Source organism: Alligator mississippiensis, chromosome 4, assembly GCF_030867095.1.
Source record: "Alligator mississippiensis isolate rAllMis1 chromosome 4, rAllMis1, whole genome shotgun sequence".
In the NCBI taxonomy this organism is placed as follows: domain Eukaryota; kingdom Metazoa; phylum Chordata; order Crocodylia; family Alligatoridae; genus Alligator; species Alligator mississippiensis.
In genome coordinates, this window is record NC_081827.1 from 100,522,775 (window position 1) to 100,543,415 (window position 20,641).

The 20,641-nt window shown below is 47.8% G+C and overlaps 1 protein-coding gene across 1 annotated transcript; it reads left to right on the top strand.

Annotated features, from left to right (window-relative positions):
* Nucleotides 1-1,816: 1,816 nt before the first annotated feature.
* IL2RB (interleukin 2 receptor subunit beta) lies at nucleotides 1,817-19,765 on the top strand. Its single transcript, XM_019489687.2, has 10 exons — nucleotides 1,817-2,100; nucleotides 3,564-3,672; nucleotides 4,070-4,199; nucleotides 7,965-8,040; nucleotides 8,683-8,791; nucleotides 9,478-9,635; nucleotides 10,404-10,575; nucleotides 12,481-12,592; nucleotides 15,168-15,252; nucleotides 16,695-19,765. Exons 2-10 carry the CDS (start codon nucleotides 3,591-3,593, stop codon nucleotides 17,523-17,525), a joined length of 1,755 nt encoding a protein of 584 aa, XP_019345232.2. The 5' UTR covers nucleotides 1,817-2,100; nucleotides 3,564-3,590; the 3' UTR covers nucleotides 17,526-19,765.
* The last annotated feature ends 876 nt before the right edge of the window (nucleotides 19,766-20,641 follow it).

Here is a 20,641-nt window from a genome sequence, read left to right on the forward strand (position 1 = left end):
AAAGAGTCTCCATACCAGGAATCCTCAGCTGCCTACTGGTGGCAGCTTTTTATGGCCCCTTTACACTGATAGGTGATACGTTATCAGAGCTGAGGAGCCGGCCTGAGGTCTTTGTCATTCACAGTCCTGCTTCAGAGAGATAGATGAGGCATGTTCCTGACTGCAGAGTTTGGAGCATGAGTCTCAGTAGGGTTTAGATTTTAATGCTGTGCCTGAAATGGCCTTTTGCTGCAGGCTTCCTAAAAATAGTTCCACCCACTCCCTCAAATCACTGTTCTGCTTTCTGTATTTGAGTCCTGAGAGTCCTGTTCTGGACTGCAATGATGAAAAGCTAATCCTCCTCCTGCATCCCTCTCCCCACTTCTTGAAACTATTCTCCGCTCCATGTCCCTCCTCAAGCCCTCATTATTAACCTGCAGCCTTCACTCCTGTCCCTGTTTTGCCCCAGGCTCTGTCGTGCTTCTTGTGGCCTTCCTGATGTCCTTGTGGGCCTCAATCCACCAACCCTGTTGAGTAAATAGGCTTGAAACCACATGCTCCATTGCTGGTTTCCACAGGTCTACTTTCACATGCTCTGCTTTCTGCTCCCTGAAATTACTGACCTGGAGCTGACTGTGACTTGGAGCTCATCACTCAGTCACATCTACTCAAACGCTGTCACTGGGCCTATGCTAACTCCTCAGAGACTCTGAGATATGGCTTTAAGGGGCATTCAGCTCTGTCACCACTCTGCATGTCAGTATTTCAATATCTTCCTGCCCGGCCCTACTGGCCATGCTTGTCCAGCCCTGACCAGACAGGAAACGTTACACATTGTACTTTAGAGAGTTTGTGCATGCGATGGGAGGGGAGAGGGGTATTGGGTTTTGAGGTTAGGTAGATGTGTATTTTCATTTGCAAAATGCAGGGGGGTTACACTTGAGGTTGTATTTGGGACTGCCTGGGTATACAGCAGACTATGTCTCTACACGGTGAAAATGTCCATGTGACGGTTGTGCTTATAAAGGTGGTGGTTCCTGTTTGGGACAAAGTCTCAGGACTCCTGGGTTCTCTTCATGGCATTGCCACTGCCCTGTTGAGAAGTCCCTTTAATCACCTCTCTTCTGCTTTTTTTGTAGAATGGGGATATTTCCTTCCTCGCAGCTGTGCAATGAGAGGTAATACACTGAGATCCTCAGGTGGAAGGAAAGAGAAAATGTTTGTGTGTCTGTGCAGAGTGAGGGGCATGTTTGTTTGTGTGGGTAGGCGAGCTCTGTGTGTGGGAAGGGTGTCTGCATGTGGTGTGGCTGTGCAAGAGTGGTGGTTGTATCTGAGGCCTGCTTTACATACAAGGGCACACCAGTTCAATGCAAGGTGTGATATTTCGATTGGCTTAAACAAACGGGCACTGCCTTGGTGTGGATGCTCTTAAATGGAGTTCATCCTGGTTTGCACCAGTGCAGAAACCTGCAGGGGCAAGCTAGGTTTCCTGTGGTGTAAATGCATCCACACAGGGATTAATAGTTAGCAGTTTTTTTTAACTAGATTAAACTCAGCCAAGGTGTGTATGCAAGCCTGAAGTGGCGAATGTGCAGCGTGGTCTGCATGTGTGTTTCAAAAGGGTAGGCTGTGGGTAGCTGGAGGTGTGTCTGCATGCTGGGGGTGCGTGCAATGATTGCACATGGATACCCAGCACTGTCAAGCTGAAGCCCAGACACCTGATTCCTCGTCCCCCGCCTGTACCTTTTTTCAGTACCAGTCAGGAAGTGGGACGTGGTTTGGGGCTTTTTATTCTCGGCCTCGCTAGCCTTTTCGATACTTCGGGGCCTCATCTCGTTCTGACGGGGCGAACGAGCTGCAGCTTCCTGTGCAAAGGTGAGAGGGAAAAGAGCTTACTTGAGCACAAGCCCTGTGCTCTCACGGAGCTGGCCAGCTCCAGTCTCTCTCCTCTGGCTCCAGCAGTCCCAGCTAGCCAGCAGCCAGGTGCTGAACTGGGAGCCTGCTGTCTTCACCTTTCGCTGACTGAGGACCACCACGTTACATCCACTCGATGGGCAGGTCCAGCCACTGAGGGGCATCTGCAACCGGGCCACCCAGCACAGGAGGGCACCACACAGACAGGTAATGGGGTAATGCCAGACAGCTCCCATGTAGAGGCGGCTGAATGCAGAAGGTTCTTGGAAGGAGTTTCAATCTGACGCATTTTTCCTAGCACTTGAGGAGATCTGATCATTTATTTATCTTTCTTTCTGTTTCCACATCCCTTCTCCTCTCATCCTGTCCCATACCTCTCACAGACTGCTTCTATTTTTTTTCATTGTTGTTGTCTTTCTTTCTCTGAACTGACATCGTTTATCAGAACCGAAATCTCTCTTGTGTGTCCAATGGCAACCTTAGCCCTCTAGTAATCCACCTCCTCTCCTGCCTTGGGCTTCAGCTTGTGTCCTTGCTTTTCTTTCCTTTTTTATATCCTTACGACAAGATATTTAGCAGAATTCACGGATTCGCGGGAATCTGACAGGGCCATGCTGCGAGTGCTTCTGCTGTGACCTCAAACTTGAGACCTCTGGGCTGTCAATCATGTGCCTTAGCACCCACGTCCGCCACCCCCACCCCATGTGTTTTTGCTTGCTACAACAATCCCCAAGCCCCCTGTTCATGGAGGAAGAGGGTTGTCCCCTCTTATCGGGGTAAGTAAGATCACCTGGATATGGGGGAGACTGGGGAACATAAGGATATGGGGAATGAATGTCCCACTCAGCCTACGGCAGCAGAGAGCTTCACCCCATCCTGCCTTGAAAGGAGCCATATATGCAAGGGAAGGACAAAAGAGTTTGAATTCCTCCACCATGGAGGGCTCCCTCTGAGGCAGCATGGAAAATTTCTAGAGAAGCAGTTGTGGTTGAAGGGCATGTGTGCTTGTATGGTTAAACCTTTGTTTAACGTGTTGGGCTCCTTTTTCCTCATCCCTTTATATAATCCCTGTCTCATTCAAGCCCTCTAGGCTCTGTCTGCTGATTCTCCTGCTAACTCTCTCTCTGACATCCAGAAAGCTCCCTTTCCCCTGCAGCTAATGATATGAAACCATGTATTTGCCTCCCTGCAGTCTCTAATGCTTGCAGTTACAAAAAGAGTCTTCCCACACCATGCACTGGGTGTGACCTATGCAGCTTCTCTGCCTGAGTCAGCGACCAGCCTGAAACAATAGGGCTGAGTGGGGTGCTGTTATACTCATTTCAAGAACACTGTAACTCTGCAATCAATATAAATGTCAGTACTGCTGATAGTCAGCTTTGTTCAGCAGTTGAACAAGGGAGGAGACGACTCAGATGATGAAGAGATGTGCAGTCAGAGGAGTGGATTCTCCTTCGTGTGACATGGGTAGTTAGGCTGCTTTGTAGAGAGATCTGACTTAGGGCCTGTGCTGAGAAGTGCCACCTTGCTGCTTTATTGGTTTTTAAGTCAAACTACTGCTAATAGCACTGAGGGAGGATTGCTGTAGGAAACCCTCACGCACTCCCAGAAAAGAAGTGGGGGAGAACACATCCCGACCCGCGCTGGTGACATCCTCTTCTCTTTTTCAGTGTGATCCATTCCTGCACTCAACATCAATGAAGTCCTCCCCTCCGCTTCTCCTTCATGTCAAGCTGTTTGCTCTCCTGGCCATCACACTGGAATCAGAAGCCACACAAGGTAAGAATGGATCCCTTCTACACTCAATCAGGGATATCAGGGAGGTGTGTGGGTGAGACAGTGCACAATGTTGTTTGTCACTCTGCTGTATGGGAGGAGGTCAACCTGATGTGGGGCTTCCTCCTTGCCCTGAAGCCTGTCAAGAAGCATGGAAGCAAAAGACTATATGAGTAACGCAATAGGTAGTGTTCTTTCAGAGGCACCCCATTTTGGAGGGTGTGAGCAAGCAGGTAAGAAGAGGCTGTAAGCTTCTTTCATTCTTGGTTGGAGATGTTTCTGCAGTGTGTTAGTCCACCCGTGCATTAGATGCTGGGTGGAGCTGGATGGAATGCTCCTGAATACCTAATGCCTTTTGGGATGAGGGAATTAATGGAATTAATCTCCTTTCTGTTCACAGGATCCTCAGAACTAGCATGCTTTTATGACTCGGGGGTAACTCTCTTTTGCACCTGGATTCCAGATGGGACTCTCACAGAAGTACCGTGTCAACTTCATGCTGAACTTCAGGACCCTTCTCCTGACCACTGGTATGTTCTTGGCATGATTTAGGAAAAGCATGGAGTAAATTGTGGTAACATGATTCTTTCCAATACAGCTGGGCTGAGTCCACAAGCAGAGAAGCTGGGATGTCTTCTCAAACCTGGAGTAGCTAGGATGTTGGCCACCCCTTTATGCATCATTCCTCTTTCCATGGTATAACAAAAAATCTAGCTCAGCTTCTCCTTTCCTGTTTAATTTCTGTAATTTGATTCATTGTCTTAAGAGCTCTCCTACCAGTAGACTGGCTGATTTCAGACCATGAAGGGCACTGGTAACTGGACCAGGGCACTGCTGGTCTGCCTAGCAAGAGGATATAGATCAGGGGTGGGCAAAATGTGGCTTGTGGGCCAGATGTGGCCCACCAGGCCATTCTATTTGGCCTGTGGGGGCCCTAAAAATTTTAGAAAATTAATATTTATCTGTCCCTGACTTCCTGTCATGCGGCCCTCAATGGCCTGCCAAAACTCAGTAAGCAGCCCTCCACGCGAAAAAATTGCCTGCCCCGAAGTAGATTTATATTGGCTTCTTCTAAAGCAGCAATGGGCTTCTTAAGAAATATTCTACCCTGGAGGGGGGATGGGAGTGAGGGGACATGCTGCTGAGGGCAGAGGGGAAAGGAGGAGGTGCCAAGAGGGGACAGTGGGACTGGGAACGAGATTCTTAATTGTCTTGGGGACTGATCCCATGCTAGTCTGCCTGCCAGGGGTGGCCCAGGAGCTGGGAGCAAGGCGTGCAGCCGCCGTGCTCCACTTCACAAAATCCTGGATCTGCTCATGCCCTTCTTTAGTACCTCATTCACTCCCTGTTCTCCATGGTGATGGTGGCAGGGCTGTCACCACCACTGACTTCAGTGGAAGCTGGTGCTGGTTCTGTAGTGGTTAGCTGTGGTGTGAGGCCCGCTTTATGGTGGTTAGCTAGGTTATCCTTTCGGAAAGAGGCTTCATTTGGAGATGGTAGTAGGTGGGTCTCTGTTGATGGCTGGCAGCTTCCTTTAAGTGGTATAAGAGTGTCCAGTAGGTAACAGCTCTCCTTGGGCTATGGAAAAGGCATAACAGGGGGCTGCCATATGACAGTGATGGGTCAGAGGGCTCAGGGCTTCTTTCTGGTACTGGGTCTTTGAGTTCTGCCCTGGGCCAGAAACCACATATACCAGCAACAGTGGGAAGAGGACTCCCACTCAGAAAACCACCTATTTTATGTCCTCCCTTTCTCTCCCCTTCCACCTGCCCATGCTGGGGTAGGATGTAGGAATGATTATGCGGCACAGTTCAGTCTTCTCAGCAGTCCTGGGGGTCATTGTAGGAGGGAGTTTGTTTGGCAGCAACTGCCACAGTTGTATGGAAGCTACTTATGGGTGCAGCACCTGGCTAGGTGGGGAGCACAGCTCTGGAGATGAGCTCCCTTTGAGGACAACGTGGAAGCAACTTTCCTATTTGTCTTTAGTGCCCCACCCTGCTGCCTAGGATTAGCGGGCTGGCTTCCTCACGGCTCTCTACTGGGTAGTGTTTACAGATGGAGCGGTCCCTGGGCTCCCTCAGGAGAATGGATTGCATTGCCTCTCACATTGGGAGGGTGGATGTATTAGGGAAGCTGGGGATAGAACTTAGCAGCAGATCCAGGAACAAGGCACAGGCAATGTGGCCCCCGCTTTGGCTGTGCTGTGAATGTACAGTGAGCTCTAAGCTCATTGCCTGGTCAGTGCAGGCTCCTGCCAGAGCTCTGCCTGAACTGTGAGCTCTGAGCTCACTTGTTGACTAGGGTGGGTTCCAGTGAGAGCCCCTGCTTTTGCTCAGTCCCAGAGCCTAGGGGGTGAGCAGTACTGCTGTTCACCCTCAGACTGAGCAGGGAAAGGAACCCCCCTGTTGTGACTAGACACAGCTGGAATCCAGTTGTGCCCCACAGATGTCCATGGGTGTTTTGCTGCTGAGGTTCAGGTTAGTGGGGACAGGAGCACAGTGTGCTTGAGAACAGGAAAAGAGTCAGAAAGTACGAAATGAACTGCTTGGAAAGAAATGACTGGTATGGGGTTGCAAATGAACAAGCCCTGCTGCACCACCCAGAGACTGTTCATGTTTCTAGGGTTTGCCAATGGAGCCCAATAACAGTGCTGCTGTTCACCAGCCCCAGCCCCTTTCCCAATGAGATCAACAGCCAGGGAAAGAAAGGGAAGACTGGCAAAGACAGTGCTCACACCCTGGGCTCTGGAGCTACATGAAAGCCCTGGCTTTAGGCAGCCCCTGTGTGGACAGCTGACATGTGACACAGTCAAAGAGAGGTGCGACCACACCATTTTACCCCCTCCAGATCCACCCTGATAGAGTTCCTTGTGTCCTTGCCCTCTCTGGCCCATTCACATAAGTCTTCCCGTTCTTATGCATCTATGTAGCATGACCCTACCCTGCCTCTCTTGTACCAAACCAGCCCTATGTGGATTAGGGCAGGGCCGGAAAGAGAAGTCTGTGTAAGGAGCCCTCAATTTGGGTGACTCAGTCTTCATCTGATGAGGGGGAGGAGAGATTCTTTTTAAAAATCTTCCCCAGGCTCCTGCTGCAGAAGCTGAGCCCACTGCCCTATTCCTTCCCACAGCACCTACATTTGTTTTGCATCATTTTGTTTCCAAGGGGATCTTGGCAAAGCAAAGGCCTAGACACCTACTTCTTTGAATAAGAAAAGCAGATTGTGTCCTTCCTGAGAACCAAAGATCAGCTTTGCCTACTGGAAGCTCATCCAGGCGCTTCTTAAATGTTGGGGTCAAATTACAGGTTTCCCTTGCTTTATGCTATACGTGCGTTCCTGGAAAATGGCGTGTAACTCGAATTCACATAAAGGGAACCCACTTTACAATGTAACAAATAGGGATACGTTCCAAGACCTCAGCTGTACTGACCCCCAGACTTATTTCTATCACTTTTACAAGACAATTTTGGTACTCACCAACAGCACACAGGCAGCTGCCGCTGCACACTGTGCTTTGCACCCAGCTGCAGCTGCCCTGGAAGCAGCACCATTGGGCTGTGCCGTGCTGCCTGCCTGGCAGTGGGACACACACAGCATCACACTGCTTCTGGGGCAGCTGCAGCTGCAGAAGCACGGGTACCAGCTGCCCTGGCTTCCACCATGCTAATCGCGTAAGAGTGAATTTACCTCGCATATAACAAATTTTTGGTATAAAAAGGGTCATCGCATAAGAGCGAATTCACACATACAGAACCTGCATAAATCGAGGGAAACCTGTGTTGCTATGCACCTTGCCTGTGGCTACACCTACTGTGAGGAGACCACAGTGCAGGGCACAGTAGCTCACCCAGTGAGAGGGACACTTTGTGTGGACCAAGTGACATCAGAGGCCTGGGATCCTCACTGGATGCTTGTTGATCTTTGTCTTGGAGCCTCCCTGGTTATATAAAGAGAGAGTGGTTGCAGGGCCTTCTGCATGAGGGCTTTCAGATTCTGGACTTATCTCATTCCAGTTTGGCCTGAAAAACATTGTGACTGGGTGACTTTTGCGCCTTCTGCCAAAGTTATGTGTATAAGAATTGTATGATGCAGGACTCTGTAGGGAGCTGGTTAAGCTCCTGTTGGCCTGAAGATATCTGTGGCTGGGATTTCCTTGGATTTTCTTATCAATGATATTAGGGGTCTAAGAGTCATGGAGAAGCCTCATTTTTGTTAAATTAAAATGAATACATCCAAAGTCCTCAAGTTCATCAATGCTCTCACACCAGCAAACTATGGTCTCCTCTTTCTTACAGGTGCTGCAAGGGAAAATGTAAATTATGCGGGGTTGGCCCCAGGAGATGTGACCTTGCCTTCAACAACAAGACTAATGTGGGTAACCTCCCTGGAATTAACCAGCTAATAAAAACCTGGGTGTTGTAGTTTTCTGCTTAAGAGACTAAATTTCATTTCCTGATTCCAGTTATCTGACTTGGGGCACGGTTACAAAAGTGGTAATAATTATAGCCATCTGGCACAGGTCAGAATCCCATTGCCATCCCACCCAAGCTGTTGTAGTCTCCAGGGGATAGTGAATTTAGTATCCCTTCCTTCCCTCTCTGTTTGATACCTGTTATGCTTTATGTAGGATCCTGCCTCTTTTTTTATGGATTAGTCCAGAGCCCTCACATTGTGTTTGTGGGACCCACGCACTTATATCAGCCGTAAAGCTGTGACACAACTTGACCAATAATACTTAAGTAGCTGCTTTGCCATTCCAACCTGACTCAGCCCATTTTTCTCCCTTGGGGAAGAAGGGATGGCAAGCCTTGAATATTCAAATACTCTCCTCTTCCTGCCTCAGCTTCCCCAGTCAGGCTAATGCCCTTTCCCTGCTAATTAGTATCTGTGAAGTGCTGCAGGATCCTTTGCATGCTAAGGGTCATGCAAAGGAGTAGACCTTGCCATGACAGACACTTTAGAAATATGGTTACAAGGCAGGTAACTTGTACTAATCACAAATTCCCCTTGCAGATACCTGCCTTGACTTATTCAGACAGGCTTACCCTGACTGTGTCCTGCCAAACTGGGGAGAACTGGACAATGGTGAAGCAAGAGAAGAAATTTTCGCCGTTTAACAACAGTGAGTGTTGACCTGTCGTTCCATTCCCTCAGGCTTCTCCATTCCAGACTACCTGCCCAGTGGGCAACCTGGTCTTCACCAAGCATATGGAGCCCACTGCTTTTCCCTCCTCTTCTGCAATTGTCTGCTCCCTCAGCCACCAGAGGCCCACCATGCTGCTCTGGCTTTGACCTGCTGCTTCATGCTAGCTACCCAAGCCTGGGGTCTGGATCTACTGGCAGTGAACTGTAAAAAAGACACATTCGTTGTCTTCAAAAGCACTTAGAACAAGCTCTTCACCTGGTGTAAATCAACAGAGGTGATAGGGAATCTCCATTTTACACCAGATGGCCTCATGTACCTCCAGAGTGGGGAGAGGAGCCACCCTGTTGTGTCTGGACACAGCTGGAATCCAGTTCTGCTCCATAGAAGTCCATGGGTGTTTTGCTGCTGAGCCTAGTGGGGACAAGAGCACAGTGTGCTTGAGAACAGGAAAAGAGGCAGAAGGTCTGAAATGAACTGCTTAAGAGAAATGACTGGGATGGGGTTGCAAATGAACATGCTGTGCCGCACTGCCCAGAGACTGTCCATGTTGCCAGGGTTTCCCAGTGAGGCCCAATAACAGAGACAGTGAATTACTACTTCAGTTTTTGCTATGGCACTTCATAGTATCTGTGTCAGCCCGTCTCTCCCTCTTCTCTCTCCAGTCCAGATGAGGCCACCAGACACCCTCGAACTGGTAAACGACACTGGACACGTCTACAACTTAACGTGGAGACTTAGTGTTTCCTCTCATTACTTAAATGAAAAACGGGAATATGAAGTACGGTTCCGAGCTCAGAATAAGCACTCTTATAATAAGGAGGTGAGTGCAGGGGCCTGGATGGGTTTCTTCTGCTGTCGTACCTCAGGCCTGTAACCATAGGTGGAGGCCTGGACCTTGCTCCCACAAAGAACTTGCCTTTCCCACTGAGGGTTTGTCTATGTCACATACCTAACACTCCTGGCCTTTCTCTTAAGCAGAGAAAGGCCTTGGAAAGGTTGAACCACCCATCCACTCTCATCTGGATCTCTAAGGGTACCCTCCACCCCCAATTCTGAGCATGCCAGAAACAGAGATCTCAAGAGCAGTTGTGGGAGCACCCATGGAGCAGCTTCCCTTCAGGTTTCACAAGTATAAACAGGAGCAGGTGGGCAGGGTGTACTTGAGAGTCACCCTCCCTGGAAGTCCTGGTGATGTGGTGAAGACATAAATGTAGAGGCTAGACCCTTGCAGCACTCACTGCAAGGGCAAACAGCTCCTTTCTCCTGGGAGAAGCAGATTTTTAGGGAGACCAACTTAATCCGTTTCATTTGCTGAGGTGTGATGGAGGTGCCATGCAAGCAAACAGAATTCCCAGTGTACCCGGTGTTAAGATGAGAGGAATGGTCTCCTCCCAGTATTGGAGAGTGTGGAGTCTGGAGAGGAAAAGGGTGGAGAGGGGCTCCTTTCCTTTGTCCAATAGGCTTCGATGTGGGCAAGGGCTGTCCCCCTGTTCCCAACCCGCTGTGAGGGACTCCTCTCCAACTGAACTGCAGAAATGTATAAAGGGATGGGGAATGGCAATAACTCTGTAACTTTTACTCTGCCCAGAATTTTACATTTGTCAGCATCAAGCAGGATCAGGAGTGGGTGAAGTTTGATAAACTTCTGCCTGACTCAGAGTACGAAGCTGCAGTTCGTGTGAAACCAGGCAGTCAAAGTGGTTTCAAAGGCAAGTGGAGCAACTGGAGCAAAACCATAACATGGAGGACCCATCCTAATGGTATGGAGCTGTGGGCAAGGGTCACAGGGAAGCAGGTTTGGAATGTGGAGGCCAGGGCCTGTAGACCGGGGAAGACAAGGGAGGCAGTGTCCCTACCTCATTTCTAGGTTTGACATGTATGAACAAGATGGGCAGGGCATACTTGAGAGTCATCCTCCCTGGAAGTCCTGGTGATGTGAAGACATGCCTGCAGAGTCTAGACCTTACAGAACAGGCCATGGAGTTGTGTGGACATGGAGGAGCACATTAATGAAAGAACAATATAAACACTAGAGATCACTTTGGCAGGTCCTAAAACCAGACACAGGTGAACCGGGCCTGAGCCCCACTGAAGTCACTGGCAGAACTCCTCCAACAGTTTCCCCTCAAGACTCAAACCTCACAGAGCAGTGGGACATCCCTCTAGCCTGCAAAGCAAAGGACCAGGAAGGATATTTTCCAAAGCACCCATTTGATCTAGTGTGTGTCTGCACCACAGCAGCAGAGATCCATGTCACTGCTGAGAAAACAAGTCCCATCAACCTGTTGCCCACTCCTCATATGTCAACTCAGAAAGGAGATGGAGAGAGCCCCTGAGGGGCTGCCTCAGCATTGCATTCAGGACCTGGATTTCTGACATGCTCAAGAGTGGTGGCTTGGCATGCCCCAAAGGCACCCTCATCATCTCATTTCTGAGGTCTAATGTATGTGGAGTGGATGCAGATGGGCAACCTTATTTCCTCAGAGGCACAGCTAAGCACCCTGCCACTGCAGTATAGACGGCACTAACAGTTTGCTGCCAGGTAAAAGGGAGCCAGGCCTATCAGCAGCTCCATAGTAAGTAGTCCCACTTTCACTGAGGGCTAAGCTACCAAGATTTAGCTTCCCTTTACAGCAGGGTAAGAGTGGGCGCACAGATGATTACAAAAGCAGCTGACATGCAGTGAAGCCTCATCCTTTCTCACCCACAGTAAAAGCTTCACATGTTTATACCCTCGGGACCCCAAGCTCAGTATCAAAAGTAATCAGGCAGCTTAAGCCTCCATTGAAAATCAACAGGACTTATACTCCTATGACACTTGGGAAAGTGTTACTCCAAGACTTGGACCCACCTGTCTCATGTGGTAACACAGAACAGTCCTCTGCATCCCCTGGATATCTTGCCCAGTCAGAGCCCCACAGTGAAACGGCAGCAAGGAGGACATAACTTGCAGCCTTAGAAAAAACCACATCCATCCCATGAGTTGCCCACTCCAGGCATGTGTCATTTCTTCATAGGATACAGGTAGCTGGTGGTACCTGCATTGCACCTGGTAGTGGTATAACCAGAGGAGCTATGTTTAGAAAGGGCATTGTGCTGCTGCAGCATTTAAGTTTTACCAGTGTGATGTCAATGAAAAGGATACAATGACAACCAGTTGTCATAGCAACTGGGACCCAAAGATAACTAGGTACCCAAGGCTGAGGAAACAAAGGGAACTTGCTAACATCTCAAGGACAGGCTAGGAGAGAACCTTGCAGAAAGGCAGCCTGCTCTGTTCCCCTTCTGTCCTCTGTGTCCTTTCCAGGGGAGCTCTGCAGGCCCAGGCTGACGTGCACTGGCAGAGGGCACACAGGATGAGGAACAGCAGGATGGAGTGGAGGTGCTTTGTGAGAGCTGCGTAGGAGTGGCAAGCTAGGAGTGGCAGAGGGTGCTGGAGGCTAGGCTGAAGGGGTCTGGGCAGAGCTGAGAGAAGAAGGGGACTTGCTGATTAAGGCATGCTAGCTGGCAGAGACTTGTATGTCAAGTCTCTTTTCCCAGAAGGAAAATTAAAAACTGGATGGGAATGGATGAAGAAAAAGAAGTCTGAGACCTGTTCTCCCCAGGTCTTGTGTTCTGCTTGGCTCTTCCCAGTAACCCTTTCTTTGCTTTTGCAAAATTGACAGAATCAGCTGCCCTGGTTGCTCCCCAGCCCATGCTGCTAGCTGTTATAGGAAGCTCATGCACTGCTCTCCTCATCCTCGTCATCTTGCTTCTTAACTCCCGGACACTGAAATGGTAAAAAATAGTGGAGTGTTACTCTCCAGAACTGTCACACGCCGGTGTGTATTCTTGATGCGCGCTCTGTCCTTTGCTCTCTCTCTCTCTGATGGTGATACTCACGTGAAGGAACAAGCCAAAATAGATGAGGACTGGGCCACGCAGGAGATGGGGCATCAAGCAGGATCAGGAGTGGGTCAGGAGTGGGCCAGTCTGATTTGGAGTCAAACCCCTCAGGTTCGTGAAGGATAGTTAGCATAGCGTTAATGTGGATGACTACAACATGGTAGTGTTTGCATTGTGATGTCATGACTCACTCACAGTGTGATGTCATGGCATCACCTGGCTTTAACGAAATGTGCAGCGCTGGATTTAGGTTTAAGCTACTTAAGCTACAGTTTAGTGCCTCACAATATGAGGGGACTCTAAATAAGAAAAAAAACCTGGACATTTTCGTTCTTATATGACAAAAATATATGGGACTCCACAGTTATTATTCATATTGAGTTCATAAATTTGTGCAGAAATAATAATAATTCATCTTAACAGTTCATGAAAATCCATTTTCGTGGATTATTTTTATCATATGGGGCATCTTAAAATGGACATAGTTTAGGGCCTTAGTGTGTCATAATCCAGCACTGACTGTATGGCACTTTTATTGTCTCTGGACCCATTTTTTATCACCCAGTGCCCGAATGTTTTTGAAAATCTAGCCCTCTGTTTGAAATCCCACCTCCCTCCCCTCACAGAGCACAGCCTGTGATTCACTGAGTCGCACTTAAATGGGAAGAACAAAGCTCAGGTGGGATGTACGTGGTGCTTGCTCTATTTGTAATCCCATTGCACAGGGGTGGTTTTCATCCTCCATGCACAGATCCTAGGCTGGGCCATCCAGCCAAGACTGTCCCCTAGCCTTGTGGTAGATAATGACCCACTGCTGTTTCTGAAGGCTCCTTCCCCTCATTTCTGTCCTGGTGCTGTTCTTAATGCCAAACGTGTGGCACAAAGTCATGAAGTACAACAATAAAGAGAGGAGTCTGACAGCATCATGGAAATTAAGAGGCCTCAAGTTTAGTTGCCTCAGCTTGAGGAGGGACACACGGAAATAGGAGAAGGACAGATGCAGCACAGCCATCAGAGGTGGAAGGACCCAGGGGGGTAGGAGGGTAAGGGGGCCTTGTATAAGGAGGGATTGCAGAATGGTGCTGCTTCACTTGTGAAGAAAAGGAAAGTATTGGGAATGTAGAAATGAATTACCAAAATAGAGAGAGAGATGACTGGCTGCTCCTGTTTACCTTGTGTCTTAAAACAAGGGCAAAGGAGCAGTCAGTTTACAACGAATATAGACAGATAAAAAGACCTCCTTTCCTCTTGGTACATAGTTAACCTACAGAACTCAGCAATGCAGGGTAATGCTGAATACGATTCTAGAAAGAATTAGATATGTGTGACTAAGAATACCATTTGCAATGATGTGGGCTAGCCTGTCACATCCTCATGCTTCAGAAAGAAGATAAAGATAGTCTTTTCTCTGCGGCTTTAGCGGACAGGACTAGGAGTATTGGCCTCAAACTGCAACAGAGCAAATATAAGTTGGAGATTCAGGAGAACTTTCTCACCATATGTGCAGTTAAGTATTGCAACAGACTACCTAGAGATGTTGTGGAATTGCCAGCCCTGGAATTTTTCAAAAGCAGATTAAACAGACACTTAACTGAGATGTCCTGGTCAGGGATGATCCTGCCCTGAGCAGGGGGCTGGACTAGATGACCTTGCCTTCCAGCCCTACTGTCTTATGATCCTATGATCTCTGACAGTAGAGTGCCACACTGTTAAGACACACAAGGAGATTTTGGGCACCTAAACCATTCAGTATCGGCAGCAAAGCAGATGGGATGGGCATGGCTCTGCTCTGGTGTGGCAGCAACTTTGCTCCAGTATAGCAAGCAGTGCCACAAGGGCTGCAAGTGTTATAAATTACTGCCACATCATTGGCATATTCCAGTGGTGCCATGCAGTGACCTAAAAATAGGGGGCTGAGCTATGACCTTGCCAAAAAGACCACCATGTCCTGCTGCTGAGCCTCCATGGCTCTGCAATCTTTTGTGTAGCTATGATGGCAATAAAGGGAGGCAGTATCACTTTGAGGTGACCAGGCTTTAGAAACCATTGGCAGCCTCAAGGGCGACCTTGCCAACTTGGCAGGAAATGAAAGGAGTGGACAGACCTGGGCAACAAGGAGAGGCAGGTGTGGAGGTTGGTAGGTGGTGGCATTGTTATTAGCTCTGCTTCCCTGGGGGCAGGCTTGCAGGGAAACAGATCTTCTAGCACCATGTTCATCTATCAACTTTTATATTTCTTATATGCTTATCTGCTAGTGCAACCGGGTTTTTTTCTAAGATTACAAGAAAGGATAGAGAGCTGTAGGCCACACTTCTCCCTCATTCACCCCACTTTTATACCAGTGTAGCTCAAATGAGTTCAGTTTATATTGTTGTGAGTGAAGGATCTGACCCCTTTAAAAACTGATTTAAAGCTGTTCTCCTTCAAGGTCATGTTCACTTTGCACTCTTTTTTCTCTCCCCTGAAGGTTTAAGAAGTTCCTGAAAAGTCACATTCCAGACCCAGCCAAGTTCTTCCCCCCGCTTGGCACTATTCAAGGAGGTGATGTTCAGGTATGAGGCCTAGGGAAAAGCTGGGCATTTGCCTGGTCAAATGAAGTGGGAGGGCCCCATTGCCTCCTTTGCGCTGCAAAGAGCATGGTGATCCAGGTTTGCATGTATTGTACTGGACTGTCCAGCACTGGCTTGTAAGATATTGGCTTTAATTTTATTTTTGACCTTTTAAAAATTGCCATTTGGCTGATGCGTCTCTAATTACAGAACCGAGAAACTACAAACCACGCAAACCTCAGTGCCTTGCTCCACTGACAGGAAGGCTTGAGAGAGAGAGAGATCAAAGGGCTTGCAGGACAGCTTGAGCTGCCTGGATTCTGCCCCCCAGCCTGTTTCTGTCTTTACTGGATTTACTTCCTGGGACCCATTCCCATGTTCTATTTTTTTCTCATATTCTTCCATACCCCCCTCCTTCTGCCTCCACTTCTCCTCCTCCTTTTCTCCTTCCGAGTGATGCTGTTGAAAAAAACACAAACACCATTCTGTGCTATACTAACAGGAGTGTTGTATGGAACACCCCCGAGATACCCTTCTTGGCCCTGGTGAGGCCTCTGCTGGAGCACTGTGCCCAATTTGGGACACTGCACTTCAAAACAGGGACAAATGGGAGGGAGTTTAGAGGAGGTCCCACACAAATTACAGGAGATTAAGAAAACATGGTCTATAAGAAAAAGTTAAAAGAAGCAGGTTTGCTTAATCTAAGAAAAGGAAGACTTAAAAGGGGCCACAGAGTACTGTCATGAAATTGTTCAGACCTTTCTGCAAAAGGGGTGGTGATCAATTGTTTCCTGTGTCTGCTGAAGGTTGGCCAAGAAAAAATGGGATTTGATTGCAGCAAGGGAACCAAAAGAGTTTTCTGAATATCTAACCTTACACTAAGGGGAGTTGTATGTGGGAATAAGCTGCCTGGGGAGGCTGAGAATTTCCTGTTACTGGAGGTTTTTAAAGACAGGTTAGACAAACATCTGTCAAGGATGATCTAGGTATATTTTGTCTTGATTCTGAGTATGGTCGTGGGTTAGATTAATTCTTTAGATGCCTTCCAGCCCCACATGTCTGTCATTTCTCAGTCACTTCATCTCGCTCCATTCTGCTCTTTCCTCTTTCTCTATGACTCCCTTTTATTTAATCTGTTCTCCTTTTCTACTTTCTGCCCTTTCCCTATGGTAATCACAGAGGGAAGGCTCCCACATCCTGCTTCTTAGTTTAAAATGGCAGACAGCCTGGGGAGCTTGTATTCTCTATGGAGATCCCAGAGGAGTGACGTCAGCAGCATCTGTTCCCTATGGGAAAGCCAAAGGAGAGGTGCTGCGAATCTATTCGCTGTGGGCATGTAGGAGGAATGATGTTAGGTCTCTGTTTGTCTCTTGTGAGAGTATAATATTCCTGTCACTTTGAATATAACACTGTTTCTTTTGTGCGTCTCCTCCCTCTCCCATCAGAAATGGTTCTCCTCTCCATTCTCCATGTCTTCCTACTGTTTAAGCAACATCTCCCCAGAGATCTCAGTGCTCGAAGTAATGCAGAAGAAGGACCAAGAATCCCAGCTTCTCCTTCCCAAGCTATTCATCACCTCTGGAGGCTCCCCAGAAACCAGTGGGCACTCTGTGTCCAGCTGCTTCACCAACCAAGGCTACTTCTTTTTCCATCTCCCCAACTCTTTTGAGATTGAGCCATGCCAGGTATACTTCACCTATGAGCCTTTCACGCAAGAGAGCAGCAGCAGTGAAGATGGTGACTCCTACAGGGCACTCCCCTCCCCAGACCACTGCATGCTGGTGGATAACACCCCACTGTTCCCCTCCCACTTTCTTCACCCCACTGAAGGCACCCAAGGTTTCCAAAACAGATCCTTTGTGGGAGAGACAGAAGACATAGTCAGTGAAGTCAGGGTGCCTTCTGAGACTCCTCCATCAGATGAGAGTGCCTCACTGACAGCAGCACTGGAGCAGAATGAGAAGAGAAATGAAAATAATACAGTATTAGAGTCCTCTGAGTGCCCAGACAAGGCTGGCGTGGTCTTCTCAAGTACTCCAAAGCATCAAGGAGGGGATGCCATTCAAATGGTAGAAGGGGTCAGGGAGACTGCCCCTCAAGTCAATTCCATTGATATTGTGGACAGTGCTAGCTCTTCATCCTCTCAACCCGTGCCTCTGAGTCAAGAGCAGATTGATGACGTCCGCAGAATTGCTTTCTCCAGCCAAGACCCTAACGCTGGAGCCTATCTGTCTTTGAGGGAGCTTCAAAGCCAATACAGCCATTGTTCTGTTTAAGCTATTCCTGAGGAACTGTAAGTAAGAGCAGGAGACTTCCACTGGAGGGAAGAATAGACACTTTGTCTGTCTGCTAAGAAGTTGATCCTTCAGCTTCATCAAACCCGGTAGCACTCTTCAAACTAGCATTCATGGAGATCCTCTACTAGTACAAGGGAATGGGGCCATTAGACAAACAGGTGGTGAGCACAGCCCAAGCCTACAACTGGTAGGGAAGTCATATTTGGAGATGGAAAGGTGTGAATGGGGAGAAGGTAGAATTAAAATAGACGAAAAACTAAAAAGGGGATGGTCAGGGAGACATATAGCTCCACAACACAGACAATGCCATGGCAACTGCAAATGAATGGATGCCAGGTATGGAGTAGTGGACACATAAATTGTTAGAAAGATGGATAAGAAAGAGTTTGAGAAAAGAGGCATTAACACTTCTAAAATATTAGACAGAATATGGACTTAGAGGAGCATAGAATTGTAAGGGGCCTCCTGAGTCATCAACTCCAGTCACCTACTGTCACAGGCAGACATGTAATTCTGTTCATAAACTGGTCAAGTTCCATCTTGAAAGGAGCTATGTTGTTTGTCCCCACTACTGTTATGGGAAGCCCATGCCAGAACACTTCCTCCCCTGCAAAATGATTTGAAAATCACATCTAGCTCTCAGGCTGAGCTGGTAAGCTTTCTCTCTCCCTCTCATGTTCTAGCCAGCCAAGCATAGATGCTTCCACGGGGCAGAAGAAATGTCTGAAAAGGCAGTGATAAGTCTATGAAGAAGGCAGTAAGACATTAGTGAGAGCTTCTGCTTCTTTATTACTATTATAATTATCATTATTTAGTTCACTGCCTGCTTTCTTCCCTCTCAGGTGGTACAAAGTCAGTGTTTTGATCAACTTGGTCAGAACTAGAAGTTTAGGCTTGGGCTTGTATGTTTAAAGAAAATTCATGACTACAACTGTCAAGCCCTGCAAGGGATGGAATTAAAAAAAAAAACCCTTTGCCATGTAAAACATCCTGGGGAAAATCCCCCCACTTTGCAGGGGGGAGGGGAAACAAGAGCGATGTTGGTAGCAAGAGACAGAGCACAAAATTTCCCATTGTTGATGCAGTTTCTTTGCAAAATTGAAAGCCTGTTCACCCTGCTGGCAAAAACAGAGTTATTTCACTATGATAAGCTGATTGCAGAAGAGTCCATCCCACATCCTGTATTAGTGGAAACCATCTAAGTGCTGCTGCCCATTCCTTCCATTGCTTGAGGGGAACCATTGCCTAACTAGTGGCAAAGAGAAGTGAATCAGCAGCTCCCCGAAGTAACGTCACTGCAGCACCATTGCTTGAAACAAAAACTCAGTCCGCTCGTTCAACCCCCAAGAAATTTGGATTTTTTTTAATTGCCTCTGAAGTTCCTGATTTGGGACAGAAACAGTAGAGGAGAGGGAGATATGCAAAGGGAGGGCTGTTCCTATTGGTCCTATGGTATCCATTCTTGCCATTCCCTTTTGTATCAATTCTTTTTTGTATCAAGATTTCCTTTCCAATTTTCCAGACCTGTCTAGAAGTGGAAAATATCAATCCCAAGATAGCAGGATTGGATCTCTTACAAAAAATTCTCCGACCAGAGAAGTTTGGGGTGTTTCCATAAAACTTCTGAAATTCACTTACAGCTAGTTCAGTACCACCTGTTCACTACCGCCTGTTTCCACAGTAGCAAAGAATCGCTTTCCTTTTTTCTGCACGTATGTCCCAGAGCCACAATTGCAATTAAATTCCCTTGTCTTGAGTTATTAAACTGAACATTGTGTTTATCAGAGAAGTAAGCCCGCACTGGGTTTGACTTCATGACCAAAGAGCTGCTGAATGGAACCTGGCCTGCTTAGAAGTGGAACTGTTGGGGAGAAGACCCCTTCCTGTGGTAGGTTGTCCATCTCCATTATATCGCACATGCCTCTGGATGCCTACTATGCCATGATCTCAGAGACTGAAGGTATAGGAAAGACAACAGCCTGCCCAATGCCTATGTATGTGCTGGGAAGCTTTCAAGATGAACTGCTAGGAGAAATCACTGAATTTCTGGTCCCTGGTAGACAAGATGCTAGCTGCAATGGGCTGGTAATCCTATCCACCATGGCATTTTCCCTGAGCCTGTGTATTTTTTAATAAGCTTAATCATTCTTGCTGCTAAACTAAGTAAAAAAACCAAACCTTCCCTTTTGCCAATAAAACAAAATTGTCTTTTCAAAACAGCAAGTCTCTTTCTTTTATTAGCAGAACTTGTGTTTTAGCTTGTATTGCCTAGCTGGATGGAAGCAAGTTTGTAATTGCTGACCTCCCACAGTCCACCCCTGCTGGAAAAGGGCTTGTGGGGTTGCCCCTCGCAGTCAGGTACCTAGACAATGGGTTCAGGGGCCAGTAGAGGATTTGCTGCAGCACTGTACCTCGGCTCCTGGTGGCCCTGGGTGAACTTTTAGTATCGGGCCCCCCTTCGCCAGAGAATAAAAACGACCATTTTGGGGCCCACTTTCTGTCTGGGCCCCGAGTGGCTGCCTGGTTCGCCTGTGCCTGTGTCTGGCCCTGATTTGCTGTTATCTAAGGTCGGTTGGAAATTTGATTCAAGTGGAAACCATCTAAGTGGTTTTGGAGACTGTTTAAAGCATAGCACTTGGGGTCTTGGAAGTGAATGGAAAAACTCTCACTGACTTCAGTGGGCTTTGGGTCAGCCCCTTGAACAGGAAGATCATGGGGATTTTTCCTCATTACAAACAGATGGGTCCTGCACACTGGGTTCAGGAAGCAGAAGGCAGACTTCAGGAGGATTTAACTCTCTGCCCCAAACAAGTGAGGATGAAGACAACAGGTTGAGGGGAATGGGAAAACGGTAAGAGAAGCATTATCCTCCCATCTCAGACAGTGACGTGGAGGGTGGGGGATAGTCTGAATCAATTGAGACTAATCACTTGAATTCTTTTTGGCCAATCTCATGAAGCAGTACTGGGAGTGAATCTGCTGGAAGTCACTGAAAATCACTCTGCCTATTTTCTTACTTCTGAAATTGCTGATGGTTTTCAGACATATTAAGCAGCCACTCTGGGTGTGAATGTGTAACACGCTGTGGCAGGAAG

Bases quoted from the DNA above. Each gene is read 5' to 3' on its own strand.
- IL2RB (XM_019489687.2), top strand. From the start codon at position 3,591: ATGAAGTCCTCCCCTCCGCTTCTCCTTCATGTCAAGCTGTTTGCTCTC. The intron at 8,041-8,682 runs GTGGGTAACCTC...TTCCCCTTGCAG, and splicing joins CCTTCAACAACAAGACTAAT to ATACCTGCCTTGACTTATTC. The intron at 15,253-16,694 runs GTATGAGGCCTA...CTCTCCCATCAG, and splicing joins TTCAAGGAGGTGATGTTCAG to AAATGGTTCTCCTCTCCATT.